Source organism: Conger conger, chromosome 9, assembly GCF_963514075.1.
Source record: "Conger conger chromosome 9, fConCon1.1, whole genome shotgun sequence".
NCBI lineage: Eukaryota > Metazoa > Chordata > Actinopteri > Anguilliformes > Congridae > Conger > Conger conger.
Window position 1 is genome coordinate 49035575 of NC_083768.1, and position 26781 is coordinate 49062355.

At 42.2% G+C, this 26781-nt stretch overlaps 1 long non-coding RNA gene and 1 gene segment (V, D, J or C); both read right to left on the reverse strand.

Moving 5' to 3' along the window:
- Positions 1–207: 207 nt before the first annotated feature.
- The window catches only part of LOC133137701 (immunoglobulin kappa constant-like), a 35332-nt gene continuing 8758 nt past the window's right edge, over positions 208–26781 (reverse strand). The window contains 1 exon segment of the C gene segment in view: positions 208–780. Within this exon segment, the coding sequence occupies positions 464–780 (317 nt within the window).
- Positions 9856–12442, reverse strand: LOC133136570 (uncharacterized). Its single transcript, XR_009709541.1, has 2 exons — positions 12048–12442; positions 9856–10426 (listed from the first exon to the last, which is right to left on the reverse strand). It is a non-coding gene; the product is annotated as an uncharacterized LOC133136570 (long non-coding RNA).

Consider the following 26781-nt stretch of genomic DNA (forward strand, 5'->3'; position numbering starts at 1 on the left):
TTTACACTAATGGGTCAAAAATATCTATTCTTTGTCAGTTTATGTGTTTCGAATTTTGTGTGCATTGTTAAAATATTTTCAGCAAGAGTGAGAATTCATCAGAGAAAGGGCTGACTAAGTGGAATCAGTGCCGACTTTACACCAGAACAATAGGATTACCAGGACCACAAAAGTATATTTATTATAATAACCGCCACTGAAACAGCATCTATTCAAATAATCTTTATTATGTCAATGATGTTGATTTAACAGCTATTGCCAAAGTCACAGAAACACAAATAAGAATGCATGTTTGCATATTGCTGAAGAACACAAGCAGAGCACATGTCAGATATTAGCACTGAAAGCTCAGGCTGGAGGAAGGATTCACACACAGGCTCAGCTCAGTGTGACAGCAGTAAGGAGCAGAACAGGGTAAAAACAGTGTGATCACAATGTGTGAACTGGGCCTCCACCCGGCCTACTAAGAACAGTGGGCTCTGCTCAGTGTCTGAGGGGGGGCAGACAGGGAGCCCTTTGTGGCCTCACAGGTCAGTGACCCTGCCTTCATCCAGTCTTCCTCACTGAGAGTCAGGGAGCTGCTCCAGCTGTACAGACCGTCCTTCCCCAGGACCCCCACGCTCCCGGCCACGCCCGAGCTCCTGCTGGCACCGTCCACTTTCCAGCGCAGAGTCCAGTCTGAGGGGAAGCCCTTGTTGGCCAGACACACCAGTGTGGCCTTTCCCTTCTCTATCTTCACACTGGAGGGGGGCAGGACTGTGAGGGTGGGAACTGTGTCACCTGGGAGACACAGCAGAGAAGTGAGGTCAGAGAGTGGACACAGCCCCATGTGTCAATCATCCAATAATCAGACACAGAGAATATGAGCTGTCACACATTGGCAGCGGCTGAAGTGAGTTTTTCCATATTTGTGTCACACTGTGTACTATGAAACGCACTGAAATGTTCAATCCACTTGTGTTCAATTATTATTATTATTATTATTATTATTATTATTATCATCCGAAAATATGACTGATGAGCAGATGAAACTTTTTTACAGCTTGACCTGTCACCTGTTGCTGTATAGTCACATTATTCTCAAAATACACGAAAAGCACTTAAATAGATAAATACATAATTGTGTTGCACACTGAAAACCGAGTGAATTAATCACATTTCATGAGGTTTCTTTCGTTTTCCTTCTCATTCACGGACTAAATACGCACTCTAACAACAAAATGAAACATTTTAATGAAACTTTAAAAGTGTTTCATATTGCTTAGTCGCAGAAATTGTAAGTCGCTTTAGATTTAAAAAAAAACGTCAGCTAAATAACTACTGAGCGTCGAAATGACCAACTCGCATGGAATGCGCAGAGCAAATTCAGTCAGGGAACTCTACCGCAGCTGACCAACAGTCAGCTTCAGCAATCACATTCACGTCCATGATCCTCTAATCACATGAACACAACTCATTTCATCACCACTCGAGCTCACCGTCCACCACCCAGCTACCACCTGTTGTTTGGATCTGCTTCACGGTACTTGGGGGGTACAATGCTAAATATATATTTGTAAACAGTTCTTGTATGAATATATTACAGCTGGTAAAATCTTCATTTTGCGGAAAATGTTTAAAAGCCTTGTTATGTAGCCACGTACTGCCGATTTCCAGTTTGGTCCCGCCACTGAAAGTCCACCACAGTGATTGAGTCTGATGAATTTGCTGTACAAAAACCTGCCCGTCTTGCTGATCGTTGATCCCACTGACTGTGTCGTGTTAGCAAGTCCCCTGCTGGAGAATGTTGGAACTACAATTAAGAAGGTGTTCTGAAAGCTGATCATCTTAAGTGGGTAGGGAGTTCCCGTCATTAAGTTTGAATCAGTAATATTAAATACATATCATATCAGTACACATAGACCAATGCTCATAGCATCAGAAGAAATGATAAATGATGAGACTGTGGCAGGTGTAGCAGTGAGACATGAGCTGATGAGCGCTTCACCTCCTCTTTGGACGCTGTCACAGATTCCTGCTATTTCCACATCCCAGAGGCACTGAGGAACATGGACAGCCATGTTATTAGAATTATTCCTTTTACATTTGTGTATTTATTAGTCTTTTTCAGAACTCATTTAGAAGACTGCTTTAGAAAATCAATCCTGAATCAATGACCACCTCAACTCAGATAATAATAATGTAGCCCAAATAAAATCCAGTCCAATAGCCTACAGGGGAGGATAGTCCATACAGGATGTAGGACTTCCGATATGATTTATCATCCCAAACTAAGATGAATGGGAAGAAGACTGTTTTAAAATGTCAGGAAAACACTTTAAAATAGGCTATGATTAAATAATAAAAATATAACAACATGTAAAAATAGCAGTGAATAGTGCACATGTCCCAGCCCTCTATAGACCCACTGCTGTTCACACATCAGAGCTCCTCTAACTGTGTGTGACAGGATTTGTATAGAGGAAGGGGCTTTGCATACCTGTCCTGCCTCACTGCTCCACACACTTTAAGACCCCCCAGTACTGATCAGTGACTGTCCAGTCCTTTCACAGACACTGACACAAACAGCATTATGATGATGTCAGTCTTTCTATTGCTGGTGACACTGGGGCTCCTTGTACAGGGTGAGACAGATGGATCAATTTTAATTTTAATTTTGCTTATAGTTGGTTATACTTCCTTTGTTTAATTTTCACAAAACTGTTTTCAGTTTCACAACAGTTGCCATTGTTGTCTGGTTAAATTAACCAGAATATCGTGCATTGTTTGACAATGTTTATTTGCATTGTCATTCATTTTCATGTTTTGTTTTTCAGAATCAATGGCAGATAAAATCCTGACTCAGAGTCCAGCTGCTCAGGCTGTTCAGCAGGGAGACACTGTCTCTATCAGCTGTACAGCCAGTCAGAGTGTGGGCAGCTCGCTCGCCTGGTACCTGCAGAAACCTGGTCAGGCTCCTAAACTTCTGATTTATTCGTCCACAAGTCGGCAGTCTGGGATTCCTGATCGATTCAGTGGGAGTGGATCTGGGACTCAGTTTACACTGAAAATCACTGGAGTCCAGGCTGAAGATCTAGGAGATTATTACTGTCAGCAGTACAGCAGCTATCCGCTCACACAGTGATACAGAGCCATACAAAAACCTCCCTCAGTCAGACTGCACAGAGACTGCCCTGCTGCAGCTGGGACCTACTGCAGGTGGTGAGGGGGAGCCACTGATCTGAGACACTACGGCTCTAAAAGAATGAGCTTCCGTCGGTTATGATACAATTTTTCATCATCTATAATGAAAAATGCCACTCAAATTTAATTACATTGTATACAAACCATTCATTAGAAATGTTATTGAAAATAATTTCAAATGCCTTTGTTTCACAATCACTGCCTGGGCAAAGTACATTTTGGTTTTTGTTTGGTAGCAGTGCTCTGACATGAAATCCCATCTGTAAATGAATTAATTCTACATGAGTTTATCACAGGATGTCACATAGCCCAGCAGCAGTGAACAGCAAGCAGTCCAGAACAGTGGAGTCACTCAGTCCAGAGCTCTCCCAGCACACATTACACAGGCTGCTGTTTCACACCCTGACCTGCCAGAGCATCACTGCTGCTTCTGATCTGATCCTCCAACACCAGAATAAAAGAGCACAAACTACAGTCTGATATACAACCCTGACCATGGCAGTGTCAGCAGTGCCCAGCTGTGTGAAACAGTAAACATGTCATTATCAGCATGGTCACCATAGGAGGGGGGGCTTCATTCAGCTCAGTTGTCTCTTTCTCACCCAGGAAAAGTGACTCCTCTGGTTGGTTGCTCGGCAGCAGTCTGCCTGTGCCGAGTGCACAATGTGAGCTGGCAGATTCAGAGTCTGAGCTGTTCAGCATGTTCAGTGTAAAATGGACATTAGTAACTGCTGGCTACATGTGGGGAAGAGCATGCTTTCTGTGTGCTCTAGCACTGGAGGAGGAACTACAGATTAGCACATAACCTGGGATAAAACATGGAATATGTATTCTATGGTTACCTCTGTTTCCCAATTTCTTTAACAGAAGCCATTTCTTAGCCAGTTGTCTCAACATGACTCCATGAAATACAGAGAACAGAGACATTTGCACGGAAATCAGGAAACACTCACAATAGTACAACATTCGACTTTTACATAAATTGTCATGTAAATACACTGTTTAATTACAGATGTCTGGCTGTTTAGTTTTTTGTTGTGTTAGAACCTGCCACCGGAACACCAAATAAGTTATTTTATATTTTCTACAATAGAATCTTAGCACATGTTCAGTCAGTCATCAACTACAATAATAAAAATGTGCAATAAAACATCAGAAACAGTCACATAAAATCTGGGAAGTTTGCTAGCTAAAAATAGCAGTGACTAGTACAATACACTTTTCCCGCTTCTGTTCACACATCAGAGCTCCTCTAACTGTTTGTGACAGGATTTGTATAGAGGAAGGGGCTTTGCATACCTGTCCTGCCTCACTGCTCCACACACTGTAAGACCCGCAGTACTGGTCTTATAGCGTTATACTCGTATATCAGCAATGATCACCCGGGTGCTCTGAGTTCTAAACTGTTTTCCGTGCCGTGGAGTGCTGCCTCATCCCGCCAGAATTCCCTGCTCATTTAGAATCAGTCAGCTAGCATGGCAGCTCGTTAGTTCTCACAGCCACGCTCTAAATCATGCTGATCGTCATTGGCTGCTTCTGATTGCTACACTCGGCCCTATAACAAGGGCTTCTCTCAAGCTCAAATGGGAGCATCTACATTTTCTTCCATATTTACACTTTTACTTGCTGGACACTGACCCCATTTAGCATGTTCTTATCCGGCCCCGGTGTCTCCAGGCTGCTTCTGCAGTAGTTAATGGGGACATGATGGATTTGGACGTCCTGATGTATCAGGAAGCAGCAGGTGCTCTGGTATACACATACTACAGGGTTTTGGCCACTGGATGATCTGCTATGTTGGAGGTTCTGGTACTCCACTGTTTAGTTGGGGAAATGTATTGTGCTCCCTTTAGATGGGGTTGTGCACCCTGGTCCATGCATGTTAGTATCTGAAACAAATCCACCCAGCACCAAACTTAAAACCATTTTCTTCCGTATTCATTAATATGTTCATCTAAGTATGTGAGTTGTTCTGGAATTGGGTAGAGGTTGGGCATAACAAGTGTCTGCGATCTTAACGGCAGTGTGTAGAGGTTGGGTAGAGGTTGGGCCATCACACTTTCTTTGGTGAATGTTGTATTTGAGTGGGAGACTGTATTATACAAATAATGTTCATATTGTGTAGGTGTCATGGGTTGCCCTGCTTAGTTGGGAATTACCTCTTAGAGCCACTAGAGGCAGGTCCTGTCACATTCATGTCTCCCTCCTGCAGTCAATCATCACTGATTGCGCGAGGATTGGCTAATCAGGAACAGATGTTCCAGCCCAGTCGTTCTTAGAGTCGGTGCTTGTTTGTTACTTCTTTTGCACTGTTAGTATTTTAGTTTTGTTTGTGCACTAATGTGAGGTGTGGACTGAATAGAGTCATTTCCCCGTGATGATATTGGATATGGGAGCTGAGCGCGCAGCAATTCTTCATCATCTTAGGGGAATGATGACGGTCTGCCTCACCTTCACTTTCACATGTTATTTTTGGTGCACAACTGTCAGACACGTGACAGCTGGAGGACGGGATTCCTCTGGGAATTGAGACCCCATCAGAATCGTCCTTCTGTCTAGAATGTTATGGTGGAGGTTTATTGCACCCTTTTGCTGCATGCTTGCTCTCATAAACTGTTTGTCCACCGCGTTTAAGGTGGATGGTGGATGAATTGACACCCGCTTGTAATTAAGATGATTGGCTCAGACTTTCTGTTGCTTCTGGCAGGTGTGAGGGAGAGCACAATTTTCTCCCTGTCTGTATGTGGACCTTTTTCTTGGCACTGCAGTGTGTCGTTTTGCCGTGACGTGCTGTTTCCTAGGCTGAGAGCTGCTTTACGTTTGTTTCTTCATAGCGAGGTGTTTCTTTTGCCACTTTATTCAAAACACAGTGTTTTCATTATTGTCATAGTTAGTGTTGGTTATTTTACGTATTGCACTAAGGCTATACACCATTATTGGAGGTCCTGTCCTTATGAGAGGGAACCTTGCGCACCTTAGGTACCCGGGGATCTAAGTAGGAGGTCTTCGTGGTGGGTTGTGTAGTTAGGTTATTTCCACATGGGTCTCTTTCTGGAGATGATTATACGTTTCATTTCCTTTTTAAACCTTTAATGTTCTGCTTGACCGTTTGGTGGAGCATATCATGTTTTCCATGGCTCTTTACTTGGTGAGGACATTAAAGGGTTAAGTGCAGGTCTGTCTTATGTTTTGCACAAGGTTAAATACACATGTTTTGGAGTATCGCTCCTCCCAGTAGGAGCGGTGTGAATCTCTGATCGCCCAGAGTTCTATATGGGAGATCCTCGTGGCTGTTCATGTATTTATCTCCCTTCCTCTTTGTTCTCCCGCACTGGTGGTGGAGCCGTGGAGCGTATTGTACTTGTGTCAATATTAATGTACCCACTTCCTACTCGCCTGGTCTTACGGTCACCGTAATTAGTAGGACGTGAGGTTGCATTTCCCTATAGTTTCTTATTTCCTTGCTCAACTAATATTAGACTTCTCGACTGTTTTGATTGGTCACTCTATTGGTTGGCTAAGTGCCAGAGAGTTACCTATTCCTTTTATTGTTTCTTCCTCCTCTTGTGGGTAGCTTTTAGAACCCAACTTGGTTTTGATTGGTCCTTCAACCCCGCTCCCTTAGAGTAGGCTACAACATAGCCTAAACGCAAATAGTCTCTTGACTAATACCCAATGCTACACATACCTATCAACTGTTGGATAACTAGTCTGAATATTGCCTTTTAGAGACTTTAAAATATAATGAAGTACCCTGCTCTCTTAAACCATGTTTATGGAGTGTTATGTGGTTGTTCGCTATCTTGCTCCCCCAATGAAGACAATTTATTACTTCATGGCTTGGGTGGAAGAGCAGCACACACCATCGTGTACCCTGCCCACCCCCCAATATTTCACTTTTACATTAATTGTCATGTAAATACACCATATAATTACTCATGCCTGCCTAATGTTATTCAATTTTGGAACCTGCCACCAGAATACCAAACAAGTTATTTTATTGAATAATATTTTATACAATACAATCATACCACATATCCAGTCAGTCATCAACTACAAAAATGAAATTGCATAATAAAACATCAGAAACAGTTGCATTAAAATGGGGAAGTTTGTCTTGGTAAAAATAGCAGTCAATAGTACCTTGTCCCACTGCTGTTCACACATCAGAGCTCCTCTAACTGTGTGTGACAGGATTTGTGTAGAGGAAGGGGCTTTGCATACCTGTCCTGCCTCACTGCTCCACATACTTTAAGACCCCCAGTACTGATCAGTGACTGTCCAGTCCTTTCACAGACACTGACACAGGCAGCATTATGATGATGTCAGTCTTTCTACTGCTGGTGACACTGGGGCTCCTTGTACAGGGTGAGACAGATGGGTCAATTTTAACTTGAGATTTTGGTTACTTTAACAATAAGCAAATCACCTAAGGTTATACTTGATTATTATTTATTTGTTTGCTCCAGATCACAACAGTTGCCGTTGTTGTCTCAAAATATCGTACATTGCTTGACAATGTTTATTGGCAATGGCATTCATTATCATGTATTTTTTTCCAGAATCCATGGCTGATATAGTTATGACTCAGAGTCCAGCTGCTCAGGCTGTTCAGCAGGGAGACACTGTCTCTATCAGCTGTACAGCCAGTCAGAGTGTGTACAACTCGCTCGCCTGGTACCTGCAGAAACCTGGCCAGGCTCCTAAACTTCTGATTCATTCGTCCACAAGTCGCCAGTCTGGGATTCCTGATCGTTTCAGTGGGAGTGGATCTGGGACTCAGTATACACTGAAAATCACTGGAATCCAGGCTGAAGATGCAGGAGATTATTACTGTCAGCAGCACTACACTTCTCCATTCACACAGTGATACAGAGCCGTACAAAAACCTCCCTCAGTCAGACTGCACAGAGACTGCACTGCTTCAGCTGGGACCTACTGCAGGTGGTGAGGGGGGAGGCACTGATCTGGGACATATTGCCAGCTGGCCTGTAGGGGGCGAGAATGAGCTACAGCCCTGAATACACACCACTCTGTGCTGAAGAGGATCTGCTCTGTGTCATATACAGAACCCCTAACAGAGCTGCTGCTGAACCACAAACACTTCTGTACCTCAACATCACAGGAGTCACATCGTATATCAGTTCACAAGGAGCAATGATCACCCAGGTGCTCTAAGTTCACCCAAAATCAGAGGATGTATGAGTCCTCCCAGAGGTGAAATGAGTGGGATTTCAAATGAATTGCTTTGACAATGGGATTTTCAGTTCAAATCACACATCATCATTTATGTCATTAAAGGTGTTTCTATTCAGATGAGATCCAGGCGATATCTGAGGTGACTGAAGCAGAACTCTATCACAGCCAAGTCTTTATTTAAATAATATGTATCATATTTTCAAATCATAAAATATTTTGTGTACAATACAAAGTACGGATGGAAATATTATCAACTTCATGCGAACATATATTATGTACTTATTTATTCTTATGATTGCATACCAGTATTCAATTTCTATTAGTTTAATCCATTTTTGTGTTTCTTTATTGTATAAAATTCAAATCATAAACTTGTCTTTATTTAAAAAATGGACTTTCTACTTTAATTCAATGTTGAAATCTAAAGGTGTATTGAGTTTACAATCATATGCTTTTGATGCTATAAAATTGGTTTGATGCAGCACAAACAACAATTATGTGCACATTAAATAAGGACATGAATTATGAAATCACTCAGCTCTGAAAACTCTATCTAGAATTTAATTGATTGGTTACACAATCTCTTTCCAGGTAAAAGTTAATACTAAAGCAGATGTAAGAAGAAACCACATCCCTTTCTCAGCTCACGACAGAAATGACCCCTCCACCTCCTCATGTTCAAACAGCTGTCTCAGTGCTGGGTATTTTGGGCTGAGAAACTGTGAGCTGTGGGGGTGAAACTCACATTTGCATGTGCAGGGCGGGGCAGGCTGGTTCTGCTGTCCCTCAGTGGGACTGACTCTATCTCAGAATAGAGCAGCACTGTGGCCAGGTGTCTGGGCCGTCCCCAAGGGGTTAGTGTGAGCTGAGCACACATCCTGCTGTACAGAACTGCTCTGAGCCCACTGCACACATCACTGCTCCTCTCAGCAGGCCTCCAGAGCTGGGGCTGCCCCTCCTTAACTGACTCCAGATCAGTTATGTCACACACTCTCTTATCTAGCCTCTGAGTCCACTATAAACCAGGCCATATCAGCTGCTCCTGAGGAGCTGGGTCAGAACACAAAGGCTGTGCGTAGTGAAACCATATCCTATTAGAATGATATTTGGATATATAAATTATTGTGGTTGATTCTATAAGTAAATTAAATCAGAAAGAAACACTCAGGTAACATGAATTATTGTGTGCAATACACATTTTCCTCCATAGAGTTTATTTAAACTACAATGCACCAATCCACAGAGATATCACTATCCATTCACATTTACACTAATGGGTCAAAAATATCTATTCTTTGTCAGTTTATGTGTTTCGAATTTTGTGTGCATTGTTAAAATATTTTCAGCAAGAGTGAGAATTCATCAGAGAAAGGGCTGACTAAGTGGAATCAGTGCCGACTTTACACCAGAACAATAGGATTACCAGGACCACAAAAGTATATTTATTATAATAACCGCCACTGAAACAGCATCTATTCAAATAATCTTTATTATGTCAATGATGTTGATTTAACAGCTATTGCCAAAGTCACAGAAACACAAATAAGAATGCATGTTTGCATATTGCTGAAGAACACAAGCAGAGCAGATGTAAGATATTAGCACTGAAAGCTCAGGCTGGAGGAAGGATTCACACACAGGCTCAGCTCAGTGTGACAGCAGTAAGGAGCAGAACAGGGTAAAAACAGTGTGATCACAGTGTGTGAGCTGGGCCTCCACCCGGCCTACTAAGAACAGTGGGCTCTGCTCAGTGTCTGAGGGGGGGCAGACAGGGAGCCCTTTGTGGCCTCACAGGTCAGTGACCCTGCCTTCATCCAGTCTTCCTCACTGAGAGTCAGGGAGCTGCTCCAGCTGTACAGACCGTCCTTCCCCAGGACCCCCACGCTCCCGGCCACGCCCGAGCTCCTGCTGGCACCGTCCACTTTCCAGCGCAGAGTCCAGTCTGAGGGGAAGCCCTTGTTGGCCAGACACACCAGTGTGGCCTTTCCCTTCTCTAGCTTCACACTGGAGGGGGGCAGGACTGTGAGGGTGGGAACTGTGTCACCTGGGAGACACAGCAGAGAAGTGAGGTCAGAGAGTGGACACAGCCCCATGTGTCAATCATTCTGTCCTCACAATAATGAGATACAGAGAATATGAGCTGTCACACATTGGCAGCGGCTGAAGTGAGTTTTTCCATATTTGTGTCACACTGTGTACTATGAAACGCACTGACATTGTTAAAAGTTCAATTCACTTGTGTACAATTATTATTATTATTATTATTATTATTATTATTACTGATGAACTGATTAAACTCTTTTACAGCTTGACCTGTGACCTGTTGCTGTAGTCACAATATTCTAAAAATACACGAAAAGCACTACTGCATAAAAAATGGATAATACGTAATTGTATTTTACACTGAAAACCGAGTGAATTAATCACATTTCATGAGGTTTCCTTCGTTTTCCTTCTCATTCATGAACCAAACACGCATTCTAACAACAAAATGAAAAATTTTAAAAGTGTTGAATAAAAATGCTTTAGATAAAAAAACGTCAGCGTAATAACTACTGAGCATCGAAATGAGTAACGCGCATTGAATGCGCAGAGTAAATTCAGTCAGGGACCAACAGTCAGCTTCAGCGATCACATTCATGTCCATCATCCTCTAATCACATTAAAACAACTCATTTCATCACCACTCCAGCTCACCGTCCACCACCCAGCTACCACCTGTTGTTTGGATCTGTTTCACAGTACTTGGGGGTTCCGATTCTACCCTGTTTAGTAGGGAGATGTATTGTGCTCCCTGTACCCTTTATAGGATAGTGCACGGTAGGGCGCGTGTAACAGATCCATTCAACTCCAAACCAAAGATCATTTACTTTTAATATGTTTATCTAAATATGTCAGTTGTCCTGACAGAAATCAATTAAATTAAATCTTCAATACATTTATTTTCATCTTTGGAATTCACTGTCATAGGCTATGCTGTAGGCAAGTTATGAGCCTGGGATTTAATTTAGATTTAATGCAATGTAATAAATGTGTTGTTCATATAATAATATGATTTTATCCTAAATATCATAAATAACACGATGTAAGACGGACTGATTTAATCAGAAATACAACCATGAAGTGTATCAAGAATAATCCGGCCACACTAATAGTACATGTCGATGTAAATATATCCTGGGACATATTGTGTTTCATTAAATTGAGATATTTCAGTTTCTTAATTACAGATACGACGACATTTTATTTCACATTACTAAGAAAGAGAAGATGTTCCGCAGACCGTGCCGCGACACAGATGCGGAGGCGAAAAATCCTTGTGGATTGCAGATTGTTCAAAATCCTACAGAGCCGCTGTGATCCTTTCGACGCCAAGTGAGCCAATGCAATTAAATTACTTCATCTCGAGCACGAAATAACAAAGTTATAGAATCCATCTGTCAATCGGTACGGTACATCAAACACATTAAAGACAGACTCTCTGAAGTAAAAGTGGGCTATATTGAAAAGGATTTTAAATCTGTTGCCAGCCCTGCTAATATTTTTTAACGTATCAACATAATTATTCGCATTTTTATTTTCAATCTAACGTCGGAAAAATACAGCAAATTAAAAAAGAAAGCAAAAGGATCGATATGGATGAATCAAAAAGAAAAATGACTTACGTCCAATTGACAGCTTCGTTCCGCCACCGAAAGTGTACCACAGTGATACAGACTCATTCACCAGCCGTACAAAAACCTCTTACTCAAGAGACACGGGCTTCCTTCACCTTTTCCCATTCTTTCTCATTTCATGCAGCTTTTAAAATGAGCCATTTTTAACAGTTGTCACATGTCCTTTGTATACAGCGTATCCTACGCAAATGTGATATATCACCTCTGCTGAGATTTTAATGTGATTATAGCTTATTTCGCTGTCTAGCAGAAGTACGGACTCAAGAATAAGATGCAAGTGAAATTTACAATGCTATATATATTTTTGGAAACAGTTCTTGTATGAATATATTACAGCTGGTAAAATCTTCATTTTGCGGAATGTTTAAAAGCCTTGTTGTGTAACCACTTACTGCCAATTTCAAGTTTGGTCCCACCACCGAAAGTCCGCCACAGTGATTGAGTCCGATGAATCGGCTGTACAAAAACCTGCCCGATTTGCGGATCGTTGATCCCACTGACTGTGTAGTGTTAGCAAGTCCCCTGCTGGAGAATCATGGAACGACAATTAAGAAGGTGTTCTGAAAGCTGATCAACTAAAGTGGGTAGGGTGTTCCCGTCATTCAGTTTGAATCATTCATATTAAATACATATCAGTACACATTCTGTGACCAATGCTCATAGCATCAGAAGAAATGATTAATGATGAGACTGTGGCAGGTGTAGCAGTGAGACATGAGCAGATGAGCGCTTCACCTCCTCTTTGGACGCTGTCACAGATTCCAGCCACAATTATAATTATTCCTTTTAAATTTGTGTGTTTCTTAATCTTTTTCAGGCCTCATTTATAAGACTGCTTTAAAAAATCAATCATGAACCAATGGCCACCTTAACTGAGATAATACCACTGATATGGAAGTGGAAGTTTCCATCTGCTGTTGAATCCTGATGGTGCTGCTGCTCACTGTGAATTGTACAGTGCCTTCACCCAAAGCACTTTAAAATTGATGCTTCTCATTCACCCAATCACACTGACACTCATACACCAACAGCAATTGGCTGTCATGCAAGGCATCAACCAGCTCGTCAGGGGCATTTGGGGGTTAGGTGGCTTGCTCAGGGATACTACAACACGCCCAGGGTGGGATCGAACCGGTAATCCTCCAACTGCATGTGTGACTAGAGGAGACATAAGGAGTCTTACACAGTCTAACTGTGTGACAGGATTTGTTTAGAGGAAGGGGCTTTGCATACATGTCCTGCCTCACTGCTCCACACACTTTAAGACCCCCAGTACTTATCAGTGACTGTCCAGGTCTTTCACAGACACTGACACAGGCAGCATTATGATGATGTCAGTCTTTCTACTGCTGGTGACACTGGGGCTCCTTGTACAGGGTGAGACAGATGGGTCAATTTTAACTTTAAATTAAGTTTATAATTATAACTTATAATTTTGTTATAGTTGATTACATTTGCCATTGTTTTCTTGACAAATTGACCAAAATGTTCAACATTTCTTGACAATATTTATTTGCATTAGCATTCATTTTTCATGTTTTGTTTTTCAGAATCAATGGCAGATACAGTCCTGACTCAGAGTCCTGCTGCTCAGGCTGTTCAGCAGGGAGACACTGTCTCTATCAGATGTACAGCCAGTCAGAGTGTAAGCAGCTTCCTCCACTGGTACCTGCAGAAACCTGGTCAGGCTCCTAAACTTCTGATCTATGCTTCCACAAGTCGCCAGTCTGGGATTCCTGATCGATTCAGTGGGAGTGGATCTGGGACTCAGTTTACACTGAAAATCACTGGAGTCCAGGCTGAAGATGCAGGAGATTATTACTGTCAGCAGAGTGCCAGCTTTCCGCTCACACAGTGATACAGAGCCGTACAAAAACCTCCCTCAGTCAGACTTCAGAGAGACTGCACTGCTGCAGCTGGGACCATCTGCAGGTGGTGAGGGGGAGCCACTGATCTGAGACACTACGGCTCTAAAAGAACGAGCTTCCGTCGGTTATGATACAATTTTTCATCATCTATAATGAAAAATGCCACTCAAATTTAATTACATTGTCTATAAACCTTTAACTAGAAATGTTATTTAAAATAATTTCAAATGACTTTTTTTCACAATCACTATCTTGGCAAAGTACATTTTTATATTTGTTTGGAAGCAGTTTTCTGACATGAAATGTCCCATTCATGAATGAATTGTACATGAGTTCATCACGAGACGCTACATAACCCAGCAGCAGTGAACAGCAAGCAGTCCAGAACAGTGGAGTCACTCAGTCCAGAGCTCTCCCAGCACACATTACACAGGCTGCTGTTACACACCCTGACCTGCCAGAGCATCACTGCTGCTTCTGATCTGATCCTCCAACACCAGAATAAAAGAGCACAAACTACAGTCTGATATACAACCCTGACCATGGCAGTGGCAGCAGTGCCCAGCTGTGTGAAACAGTAAACATGTCATTCTCAGTATGGTCACCATAGGAGGGGGGGGTTCATTCAGCTCAGTTGTCTCTTTCTCACCCAGGAAAAGTGACTCCTCTGGTTGGTTGTTTGGCAGCAGTCTGCCTGTGCCGAGTGCACAATGTGAGCTGGCAGATTCAGTGTCTGAGCTGTTCAGCTGGTTCAGTGTAAAATGGACATTAGTAACTCTGGCTGCATGTGGGGAAGAGCATGCTTTCTGTGTGCTCTAGCATTGAAGGAGGAACTACAGATTAGCACATAACCTGGGATAAAACATGGAATATGTTTTCTATGGTGACCTCTGTTTCTCACTTTCTTAAATAGCAGCCACTTCTTAACCAGTTGTCTAAATATGACTCCATGAAAGTCAGAGAAAGAAGACATTTTTAGTGAAATCAAGAAATACTCATAATAGTGCAACATTTGACTTTTTCATGAATTGTCTTATAAATACACGGTATAATTATTGATTTATAACTGATGTTATTCACTTTTAGAACCTACCACCGCAAAACCTAAAATGTTCTTTTTATTGAACGCATGTTTTATCCGATACAATCATAGCACATGTTCAGTTAGTCATCAACTGCAATAATACAATTGTGCACTTAAACCATCAGAAACAGTCACATTAAAACTGGGAAGTTTGTCTGGGTAAAAATAATGCACATGTCCCACTGCTGTTCACACATCAGAGCTCCTCTAACTGTGTGTGACAGGATTTGTATAGAGGAAGGGGCTTTGCATACCTGTCCTGCCTCACTGCTCCACACACTTTAAGACCCCCAGTACTGATCAGTGACTGTCCAGTCCTTTCACAGACACTGACACAGGCACCATTACGATGATGTTAGTCTTTCTACTGCTGGTGACACTGGGGCTCCTTGTACAAGGTGAGACAGATGGATCCATTTTAACTTGAGATTTTCGTTATATTTGGTTATAATTTACTTCTTTATAATTTGACTTTGTTGTCTGGTCAAGTTAACCAGAATATTGTAAATTGCCTCACAATAATTATTTGCATTGGCATTCATTTTCATGTTTTGTTTTCCAGAATCCATGGCTGATATAGTTCTGACTCAGAGTCCAGCTGCTCAGGCTGTTCAGCAGGGAGACACTGTCTCTATCAGATGTACAGCCAGTCAGAGTGTAAGCAGCTACCTCCACTGGTACCTGCAGAAACCTGGTCAGGCTCCTAAACTTCTGATTTATTATTCCACGAGTCGCCAGTCTGGGATTCCTGATCGATTCAGTGGGAGTGGATCTGGGACTCAGTTCACACTGAAAATAACTGGAGTCCAGGCTGAAGATGCAGGAGATTATTATTGTCAGCAGAGCAACACCTATCCGCTCACACAGTGATACAGAGCCGTACAAAAACCTCCCTCAGTCAGACTGCGTAGAGACTGCACTGCTGCAGCTGGGACCTACAGCAGGTGGTGAGGGGGAGGCACTGATCTGGGACATATTGCCATCTGGCCTGTAGGGGGCGAGAATGAGCTACAGCACTGAATACACACCTCTCTGTGCTGAAGAGGAGCTGTTCTGTGTCATATACAGAACCCCTAGCAGAGCTGCTGCTGAACCACACACACTTCTGTACCACAACTTCACAGGATCACATCATATATCAGTTCACAAGGAGCAATGATAACCCAGGTGCTCTGAATTCACCCAAAATCAGAGGATGTGTGCTTTTACCCAGAGGTGCAATGAGTGGGATTTCAAATGAATTGCTTTGAGAATGGGATTTTCAGTTCAGCATTTATGTCATTAAAGCTGTTTCTACTCAGGTGAGATCTAGACAATATCACAGCTGTGCTCGACTGAATCATAGTTCTGTATTTTTTTTCTTCTGTGATATAAAGTAATTAATTGGCTTGATCATCATTATGATTATGGAAAAGTAGTTGAATCGTTGTTCATGGTGCATTTGTCTGACCAAACAGTCAATCCATAGCTTTAAACCATATTTTCCACGTTTTATATAATTTTACTGTGATCAAAACCGCATGAATGTAACTCCAAGACAAAGTCACATGTCAGTTAATGAGGGATTCATCCGCATCAAGCAGTTGCACATGCATGTGTTCTATTTCAGACATGGAATCTGTTCTGGATTAGTATTACCAGTTTTGTAATAGTTTTGTGAAGCAATGTTACATTTTTAACCTGGAATACTCAAGGACAGGATATGTCCACACGTTTCTGATTCACACAGGTTTAAAATTCTGAACATCAAGCAAAGCTGCCACTGTGGCATACATCACTATGTTCTGCTGGAGTGGAGATGAGTCTGATCTGTGTGTGTGTGACTACAGGACACATAAGGAGTCTTACACAAACCATACAGACAGTGATTACTGCATCACTATCTTTATAAACCCACAATACCTACAGTAACTGCTGTATTGTTATAAAAATCTGTAATGATTTAGTTCAAGGATTAAGGATGAATATGGAATGTGGCTTGGATAAAAGCACTATATGGCATATCTTTGCAAGATGGCTTGTGATTGGCTGGTCAGATTCAGAGTTCTAGGACTTTCCGGGCAGTCATGAGAGGAAACCTTTGTGTATGTCCATGATCTTTTTTTTTTTTTTTTTTGCATATCTTGGCAGCAGTCGTTTTAAAGTCAATATGAGCCATGTTCTTTTATCTAACATAACATACATGCATGTGGAGTTGTTCAAGATAATAATATTAGTGCTGACTTTGGCTTTGTAAGCCAGTCATAAGTAACATTTTGTCTCATGCGCTGGTCAGCTTGCTGACTTCCCCCTCCTGGAGCATAAATTGTTAGCCCCCACCATTGGCACACATGCCTGTGGGGGAGAGCTAGAGAAGGATTCTTAGAGGCGCCTTCTTGGGCCCTGGGGGCCCCCTTTTCTCACATTCCAGAACAGGAATATTGGAGATGGTATAAAGATGTTTCATGATAATCCCAGGTCAGAATATAGTAATGTTTGGTGTTATTCTGATTGGTTCAGTGCGACTGGTGTAATGGTTTAGTTTTTGTAACAGTCTACCGTTGATATCATAACCATTCAGGAGCTGAGGGGAAACTGGGCAAAAGCTGTCTCTGTAGAAGCCATGTGTTTTAGCCCCCTGCCTGGTGGGCCTGGCTGTAAATTATAGATGGGTGACTCACTTTTAGGGTCAAGAACTAAGGCCTGGATTTCGGAGATAAGGAGAAGAAACCAAACAGTCTGGGATGTCTCCTTTCCTTTCATTCACCCAAATCAGGTTTATCCAAAAGGTATATTACCATGAGAGGCACAAAGACATATTTACAGCATAATGCAGTTATCATGAAAACTCCCAACTACAGCATTCATAGATATGATGGGGCGGCCTGTAGCATAGTGGTTAAGGTCAGGAAGGGCTGCCATTTGTGAGGGGCCTGAGAGCTGGGGTTTCAATGTTGTTTAGACTACCTGTTGGGGAGTTAAGATGTATGAGTGGTCCAAGGCCAGTTGGGTCATGGGAAAAGAATCCTCCCGAACATTGGTGACCTCCCTGTGACCCCATACCTGGTCACTTCCAAGGGGGAAGACTCCGGACAATGCCACAGTGCCCTCATTTGGGCACTGCTGTCATTACACAGGTGACTGCTCTCTTGGATTAAATATTCAAAACTGCTATTATAGTAATAGACCCGGTAACACCTTGAAAACATTGCCCATGTGATCCTTGTATTATTGCATTAAGTCTTATGTAATGGAAGTTTCATGATAACTGCAACATAATAAAACATAAGGGTAATCTGTTTGGTATGGATGTGATCTGATAAAATCAAGGAATCGGATGAGATACATTTCATACCAAATGGAATTTAATAAACTATAGTTTCAGTATCCCAAGGGAAAACGTACACGTCCTCTCCTGGTAATCATCTCATTTTCCCTACTCAACAACCCCCAACTGTGGGGGTCTAAATTCCAGATTTGACCACCCCTCCAGGTTGATTTATGGCACTGCCGCCTGGTTTCAAACGTATGATTTGGCATAAAAGCAAGGGAGACAGACCAATCTGGGAAGATCGTATTCGACTTCCCACACAGCATATTGTACGTGTATGTAAGTATCAGGAAGATCGTATTCGACTTCCACACAACATGTCTTATGTATGTATGTATGTATGTATGTGTAGCAGCGGAAGATCGTATTCGACTTTCCACACGGCATATTCTATACTCTGTGTTTGTGTGTAGTCCAAGCAGGCTAGGTATGATTATTTACTCTATCTCTATTCTTAATTTGTGTATTTTATACTTGATTGTGATATTCTAAAGCTAATAACCTACCTGTCTGCGAATAAACTATTTTGTTTGGAACTTGCGTGATCTCCATGACTCTAATTCATCTTGTACCTTTTCAGCCTAAGTTACAACTGAATACTCAGGGGGAAATGGTGGCCGAAGACCGACCGATCGGCGGGGCGGTACACATGTGGTAGTTCTAAGCTGTGCGGCCAGCAATTTCTGTCCCTTAAAGGGTCGGGTGACGCACGGCTCTTGTGATTTGGTGCGAAGGGAACCCTTGGGTGTTACGGCGCTGGTTCCTGCCAAATTAGCTCTAAGGAGCCCAGTTAATGCTACGCCAACCTGGGCTCGCAACTATCATGGCATGTATTGTGTTGACTGGACCCGCAGCCTCTGAGTTCTCCACCGAACTGAGATTTCAGCAGTAATGCTAATCCCGGGAGCATCTATTGAGTAATGGTGGCGCAGGTACAAGTCGAATGTAATCACTCCCGAGGTCCGCGTAAGTTGCAAACCCAAATTTCTAAATTATATTTTAAATGGAGTCAGATAAACAAGTAAAACTATAGTAACCACTAAGCGTACAATACGGCCCCGTTTGAGAACGGAGAATATTAAGAATTGTACTGATCCGTTTCCGGCCAGCTGTAAGTGGGATATGGGGCAGGTCAATCCATATCCGACCCATGGCAACGGACCCAGTATATTCTTAAACATAATTGTGCTCTGTTCTTGTACGGAGGATAACCCAACTAATGTTCTCCCAGCAACGCCAGAAGGACAAGCACGCAAAACCCCCTTCGGCCCCCGCTAAATTCCGTCATTGGGTTAGCTGTGGGGTTTTACAGCTTGCACTTACAGTATGTCTGACTTCTACTGTATTAATGTGCTTATATTCAGACATCAAAGTTATTGACTTGTTTCATTGACATACTGTATTTATATTTCAGATAAGCCATGTTTCTGGATACCGCTGTCAATCAACCTAACGTTTTCGTCACCCCACCATATATGGACTGTTTCAGGGAAGTGACTCCTGTATAAATTCTACTCTGGGGTTCATTCACTGTTCAGTCTTCCCTCTCTAATACACCTCTCTAACACACAACCAATGAAGGCCTTCTCTGGAGATACTGATGTATTTGCACTGAAACAATAAACACAACCCAACATCCTCAAAAGCCCTTTCAAGGAAAAAAAAATGCACATGGATATTTGTGTAGAGGAACATACTGGATTACATTTCATATTTGAAATCATAATTAAAACACTGAGGTGACTGAAGCAGAACTCTATCACAGCCAAGTCTATATTTAAATAATATGTATCATATTTTAAAATCATATAATACTTTTTGTACAATACAAAGTGCGGATGGAAATATTATCAATTTCATGCGAACATATATTATGTACTTATGTTTTATTATGATTGCATACCAGAAACCTCTATTAGTTTAATCCATTTTTGTGTTTCGTTACTGTATAAATCATAAACTTGTCTTTATTGAAAAAATGTACTTTCCTCTGGAATTCGATGTTGAACTCTGTATGTGTGTATTGTGTTTATAATCATATGCTTTTGATGCTATAAAGTTGGTTTGATGCAGCACCAAACAGCAATTATGGTCTCATTAAATAAGGACATCCATCCATCCATCCATTATCTGAACCCGCTTATCCTGATCAGGGTCGCAGGGGGCTGGAGCCTATCCCAGCATACATTGGGCGAAAGGCAGGAATACACCCTGGACAGGTCGCCAGTATCTCAGGGCACACACACCATTCACTCACACACTCATACACTCATACCTACGAGCAATTTAGACTCTCCAATCAACCTAACGTGCATGTCTTTGGACTGTGGGAGGAAACCGGAGTACCCGGAGGAAACCCACGCAGACACGGGGAGAACATGCAAACTCCGCACAGAGAGGCCCCGGCCGACGGGGATTCGAACCCAGGACCTCCTTGCTGTGAGGCGGCAGTGCTACCCACTGCGCCATCCGTGCCGCCTAAATAAGGACATGAATTATGAAATTATGAATTCACTCAGCTCTAAAATCTCTTTCTAGAAAACATTATTTTATTGGTTAGAAAAACTCTTTCCAGGTAAAAATGAATGCTAAAACATTTGTAAGGGGAAAGCACATCCCCTTCTCACCTCACTGCAGAAATGACCCCTCCACCTCCTCATGTTCAAACAGCTGTCTCAGTGCTGGGTATTTTGGGCTGAGAAACTGTGAGCTGTGGGGGTGAAACTCACATTTGCATGTGCAGGGCGGGCAGGCTGGTTCTGCTGTCCCTCAGTGGGACTGACTCAATCTCAGAATAGAGCAGCACTGTGGCCAGGTGTCTGGGCCGTCCCCAGGGGGTTAGTGTGAGCTGAGCACACATCCTGCTGTACAGAAGTGCTCTGAGCCCACTGCACACATCACTGCTCCTCTCAGCAGGCCTCCAGAGCTGGGGCTGCACCTATTTAACTGACTCCAGATCAGTTATGTCACACACAATCTCTTATCTAGTCTCTGAGTCCACTATAAACCGGGCCATATCAGCTGCTCCTGAGAAGCTGGGTCAGAACACAAAGACTGTACAGAGCTGGAGTTGTGTTCTGGTCCGTTTGAGGGTTTCTCTGTAGAGCTCCTGACTCCACTCCCATGATCAGTGCTGCTGGTGTAGGAGCTGGTGAAGCTGCAGAGCTGCTGCTGTTCACAAATCAGAGCTCCTCTAACTGTGTATGACAGGATTTGTATAGAGGAAGGGGCTTTGCATACCTGTCCTGCCTCACTGCTCCACACACTTTAAGACCCCCAGTACTGATCAGTGACTGTCCAGTCCTTTCACAGACACTGACACAGGCAGCATTACGATGATGTTAGTCTTTCTACTGCTGGTGACACTGGGGCTCCTTGTACAAGGTGAGACAGATGGATCCATTTTAACTTGAGATTTTCGTTATATTAGGTTATAATTTACTTGTTTATAATTTGACATTGTTGTCTGGTCAAGTTAACCAGAATATTGTAAATTGCTTCACAATAATTATTTGCATTGGCATTCATTTTCATGTTTTGTTTTCCAGAATCCATGGCAGATATAGTTATGACTCAGAGTCCAGCTGCTCAGGCTGTTCAGCAGGGAGACACTGTCTCTATCAGCTGTACAGCCAGTCAGAGTGTTAGCAGCTACCTCGCCTGGTACCTGCAGAAACCTGGTCAGGCTCCTAAACTTCTGATCTATCGTTCCACAAGTCGCCAGTCTGGGATTCCTGATCGATTCAGTGGGAGTGGATCTGGGACTCAGTTCACACTGAAAATCACTGGAGTCCAGGCTGAAGATGCAGGAGATTATTATTGTCAGCAGGGCAACACCAATCCGCTCACACAGTGATACATAGCCGTACAAAAACCTCCCTCAGTCAGACTGCGTAGAGACTGCACTGCTTCAGCTGGGACCTACAGCAGGTGGTGAGGGGGAGGCACTGATCTGGGACATATTGCCATCTGGCCTGTAGGGGGCGAGAATGAGCTACAGCACTGAATACACACCTCTCTGTGCTGAAGAGGAGCTGCTCTGTGTCACACACAGAACCCTGAGCAGAGCTGCTGCTGAACCAAACACACTTCTGTAGCACAACATCACAGGAGTCACATCGTATATCAGTTCACAAGGAGCAATGATCTCCCAGGTGCTCTGAGTTCACCCAAAATCAGAGGATGTGTGCTTTTACCCAGAGGTGCAATGAGTGGGATTTCAAATGAATTGCTTTGAGAATAGGATTTTTGTCTGACCAAACAGTCAATCCATAGCTTTTAGCCATATTTTCCATGTTTTATATAATTTTACTGTGATCAAAACGGCATGAATGTAACTCCATGACAAAGTCACATGTCAGTTAATGAGGGATTCATCCACATCAAGCAGTTGCACATGCATGTGTTCTATTTCAGACATGGAATCTGTTCTGGATTAGTATTACCAGTTTTGTAATAGTTTTGTGAAGCAATGTTACATTTTTAACCTGGAATACTCAAGGACAGGATATGTCCACACGTTTCTGATTCACACAGGTTTAAAATTCTGAACATCAAGCAAAGCTGCCACTGTGGCATACATCACTATGTTCTGCTGGAGTGGAGATGAGACTGATCTGTGTGTGTGTGACTACATGACACATAAGGAGTCTTACACAAACCATACAGACAGTGATTACTGCATCACTATCTTTATAAACCCACAATACCTACAGTAACTGCTGTATTGTTATAAAAATATAATAATATAATAATGATTTAGTTCAAGGATTAAGGATGAATATGGAATGTGGCTTGGATAAAAGCACTTTATAGCATATAATTTCAAAGATGGCTTGTGATTGGCTGGTCAGATTCAGAGTTCTAGGACTTTGCTGGCAGTCATGAGATGAAACCTTTGTGCATGTCCATGATCTGTTTTTTTTTTTTGGGGGGGGGTTTGCATATCTTGGCAGCAGTCGTTTTAAAGTGAATATGAGCCATGTGTCGTGAGCCACGGACCCCTTGCCGAGCTCAGACCTCACGTTCCCACGAGCAGTACCCCACGGGGAGGTGTCTCAGGGACAAACTCTCTTTTCCTTTAAGTACTCCGAACGGAGCCCTGGTAAGTTCGACTGAACTTCCATCTCAGTCTCGAAGTGAAGGGTGTGATGCAAATCTGGTATAAGATTTCCTGTATTCACTGTATTCCTCTAAAAGACCCTTTATCACATATGATTATAGTCAGATATGCTTTATTATAATCAAAAGAATCAAAAGAATAGAGTTATACAGCTGACAGGTTGAAGATCATCTTTCAGTTTGCTAATCACATACAAGGTTCATATAACCCCTTTCTAATTCACCTTTCCACCAGATGTTAAATTCAAGGTACACCCCTCAAATATCCATCTTCTTTGGCCTTTACCTTATCCTATAGCTTCCCCTTCTGGAAGTTAAAAGAAACTATTCCTAGAATATTATGTGCATCAACACTCTAAAATTTCTCTACATTTTTTCTACCTTATATAGTAACTTACTGAAAAATAAAAGACATAAAAATGAAAGGAAACTTATAACGTTGAACTTCTATGTGCTACTTTTCCTACTTCTACAAGTAATATAGATTATAATTAGCTTGATTATAGTTGTTCTGCGTTGCTCTTTCGACATCAGTCCTGTTGCCACAACTCTTGGGCTGAGTCCGCAATGCGTACGTCACTCCGTTCTCCATATCCAGCTTGACCACAGCTGTCCTGAGTTGCTCTCTCCTCAACAGCCCTTAGATATCTTCAACAGCGAAATCCTAAGAGGGTTTTTTCTTCTATCTTCTTCTTCTTCTTCTTTTTTCTGCTTTTTAACGTCTAAAAGCTCACTCCTTATATATCCTGAAACTTGTACAGAAGTACGAATGGGAAAACACTAGCTCTTATGCAACTTTTTTAATGAGCCTATTCATCACTGTTATTTGTCTCCCTGTCAGAGTCTCTCCTTGGACTTTCTCCAGACTTTGACGTCATATACCTCTCCAATAGGGAGTTTCCACCATCTCAATACATTCTTCAGGTGCACTTTCTTGTTGCGCCTTAAGAAATCTACAAAGGACATCCAATTAATAGCCAAGTGTAATTCATCACCCAACTCCTCTACAGTCGGTCCTTTGAATCTATCCAATGAATGATCAGATTATCATTTCCCCATCATCTATATTGTTTTCCTCATCTTTTTGCTTTAACCAGGCATTATGCTCCTCCCCTGTAGGGTTGGGGTATTCCCCGACTGCTCGCTCAGCATGTTGAATCTCCTCCAAGGTCATGCTGGAACTCATTCTATGCATGGCCTCAGTCAGACCTTTAACCTTGCTCCTTAGTACTCTAAATCTAAGTCCCCCGACTTCAGACTCCTCTGCTGACAATTAGGGCTGCTCATTAGCTCTGAACTGCATATTTTTCCTCTTACGGGCGTTCTTACTACCACCTCAATGGCGTGTGCGAGGGGTTAACAATGCATTCCTGCCTAACCCATCCTCCTGTCAATCTCTCATCAGGCGGGCCTAGGGCCGGGTCCTCGACACATGTTCTTTTATCTAACATAACATACAAGCATATGGAGTTGTTCAAGATAATCATATTAGTGCTCACTTTGGCTTGCACTAACAGTATGTCTGACTTCTACTGTATTAATGTGCTTATATTCAGACATCAAAGTTATTGACTTGTTTCATTTACAAATGTATATTTCGGACAAGGCATGTTTCTGGATATAGCTGTCAATTAACCTAAATAGTTTGTCACCCTACCATACATGGACCGTTTCAGGGAAGTGACTCCTGTGTAAATTCTACACTGGGTTTATTTCACTGTTCAGTCTCTCCTCTCTAATACACCTCTATAATGAAAAATGCCACTCAAATTTAATTACGTTGTATATAAACCTTTAACTAGAAATGTTATTTTAAATAATTTCAAATGACTTCACAATCACTCCCTTGGCAAAGTACATTTTTATATTTGTTTGGAAGCAGTTTCATGTCCCATTCATGAATGAATGAATTGTACATGAGTTCATCACGAGACATCACATAACCCAGCAGCAGTGAACAGCAAGCAGTCCAGAACAGTGGAGTCACTCAGTCCAGAGCTCTCCCAGCACACATTACACAGGCTGCTGTTTCACACCCTGACCTGCCAGAGCATCACTGCTGCTTCTGATCTGATCCTCCAACACCAGAATAAAAGAGCACAAACTACAGTCTGATATACAACCCTGACCATGGCAGTGTCAGCAGTGCCCAGCTGTGTGAAACAGTAAACATGTCATTCTCAGTATGGTCACCATAGGAGGGGGGGCTTCATTCAGCTCAGTTGTCTCTTTCTCACCCAGGCAAAGTGACTCCTCTGGTTGGTTGTTCGGCAGCAGTCTGCCTGTGCCGAGTGCACAATGTGAGCTGGCAGATTCAGAGTCTGAGCTGTTCAGCTGGTTCAGTGTAAAATGGACATTAGTAACTGCTGGCTACATGTGGGGAAGAGCATTCTTTCTGTATGCTCTAGCATTGAAGGAGGAACTACAGATTAGCACAAAACCTGGGATAAAACATGTAATATGTTTTCTATGGTGACCTCTGTTTCCCAATTTCTTAGACAGCAGCCACTTCTTAGCCAGTTGTCTAAACATGACTCCATGAAATACAGAGAAAGAAAACATTTGCACAGAAATCAGGAAACACAATAGTGCAACATTTGATTTTTACATTAATTGTCATGTAAATACATTGTTTCATTATAGATGCCTGGCTCTTTTGTTTAGTTTTTTTGTGTTAGAACCTGCCACCGGAACACCAAATAAGTTATTTTATATTTTCTACAATATAATCTTAGCACCTGTTCAGTCAGTCATCAACTAAAATAATAAAAATGTGCAATAAAACATCAGAAACAGTCACATTAAAACTGGGAAGTTTGTCTACATAAAAATAGCAGTGAATAGTACAGTACACTTGTCCCGCTTCTGTTCACACATCAGAGCTCCTCTAACTGTGTGTGACAGGATTTGTATAGAGGAAGGGGCTTTGCATATCTGTCCTGCCTCACTGCTCCACACACTTTAAGACCCCCAGTACTTGATCAGTGACTGTCCAGTCCTTTCACAGACACTGACACAGGCAGCATTATGATGATGTCAGTCTTTCTACTGCTGGTGACACTGGGGCTCCTGGTACAGGGTGAGACAGATGCATATATTTTAACTGGAGATTTTGGTAATAGTCATAAATTATAATTTGGTTATAGTTGGTTATAATTCCTTTGTTTAATTATCACAACACTGTTTTCACAACAGTTGCCATTGTTGTCTGGTTAAAGTAACCAGAATAATGTACATTGCTTGACAATATTTATTTGCATTGGCATTCATTTTCATGTTTTGTTTTCCAGAATCCATGGCAGATATAGTTATGACTCAGAATCCAGCTGCTCAGGCTGT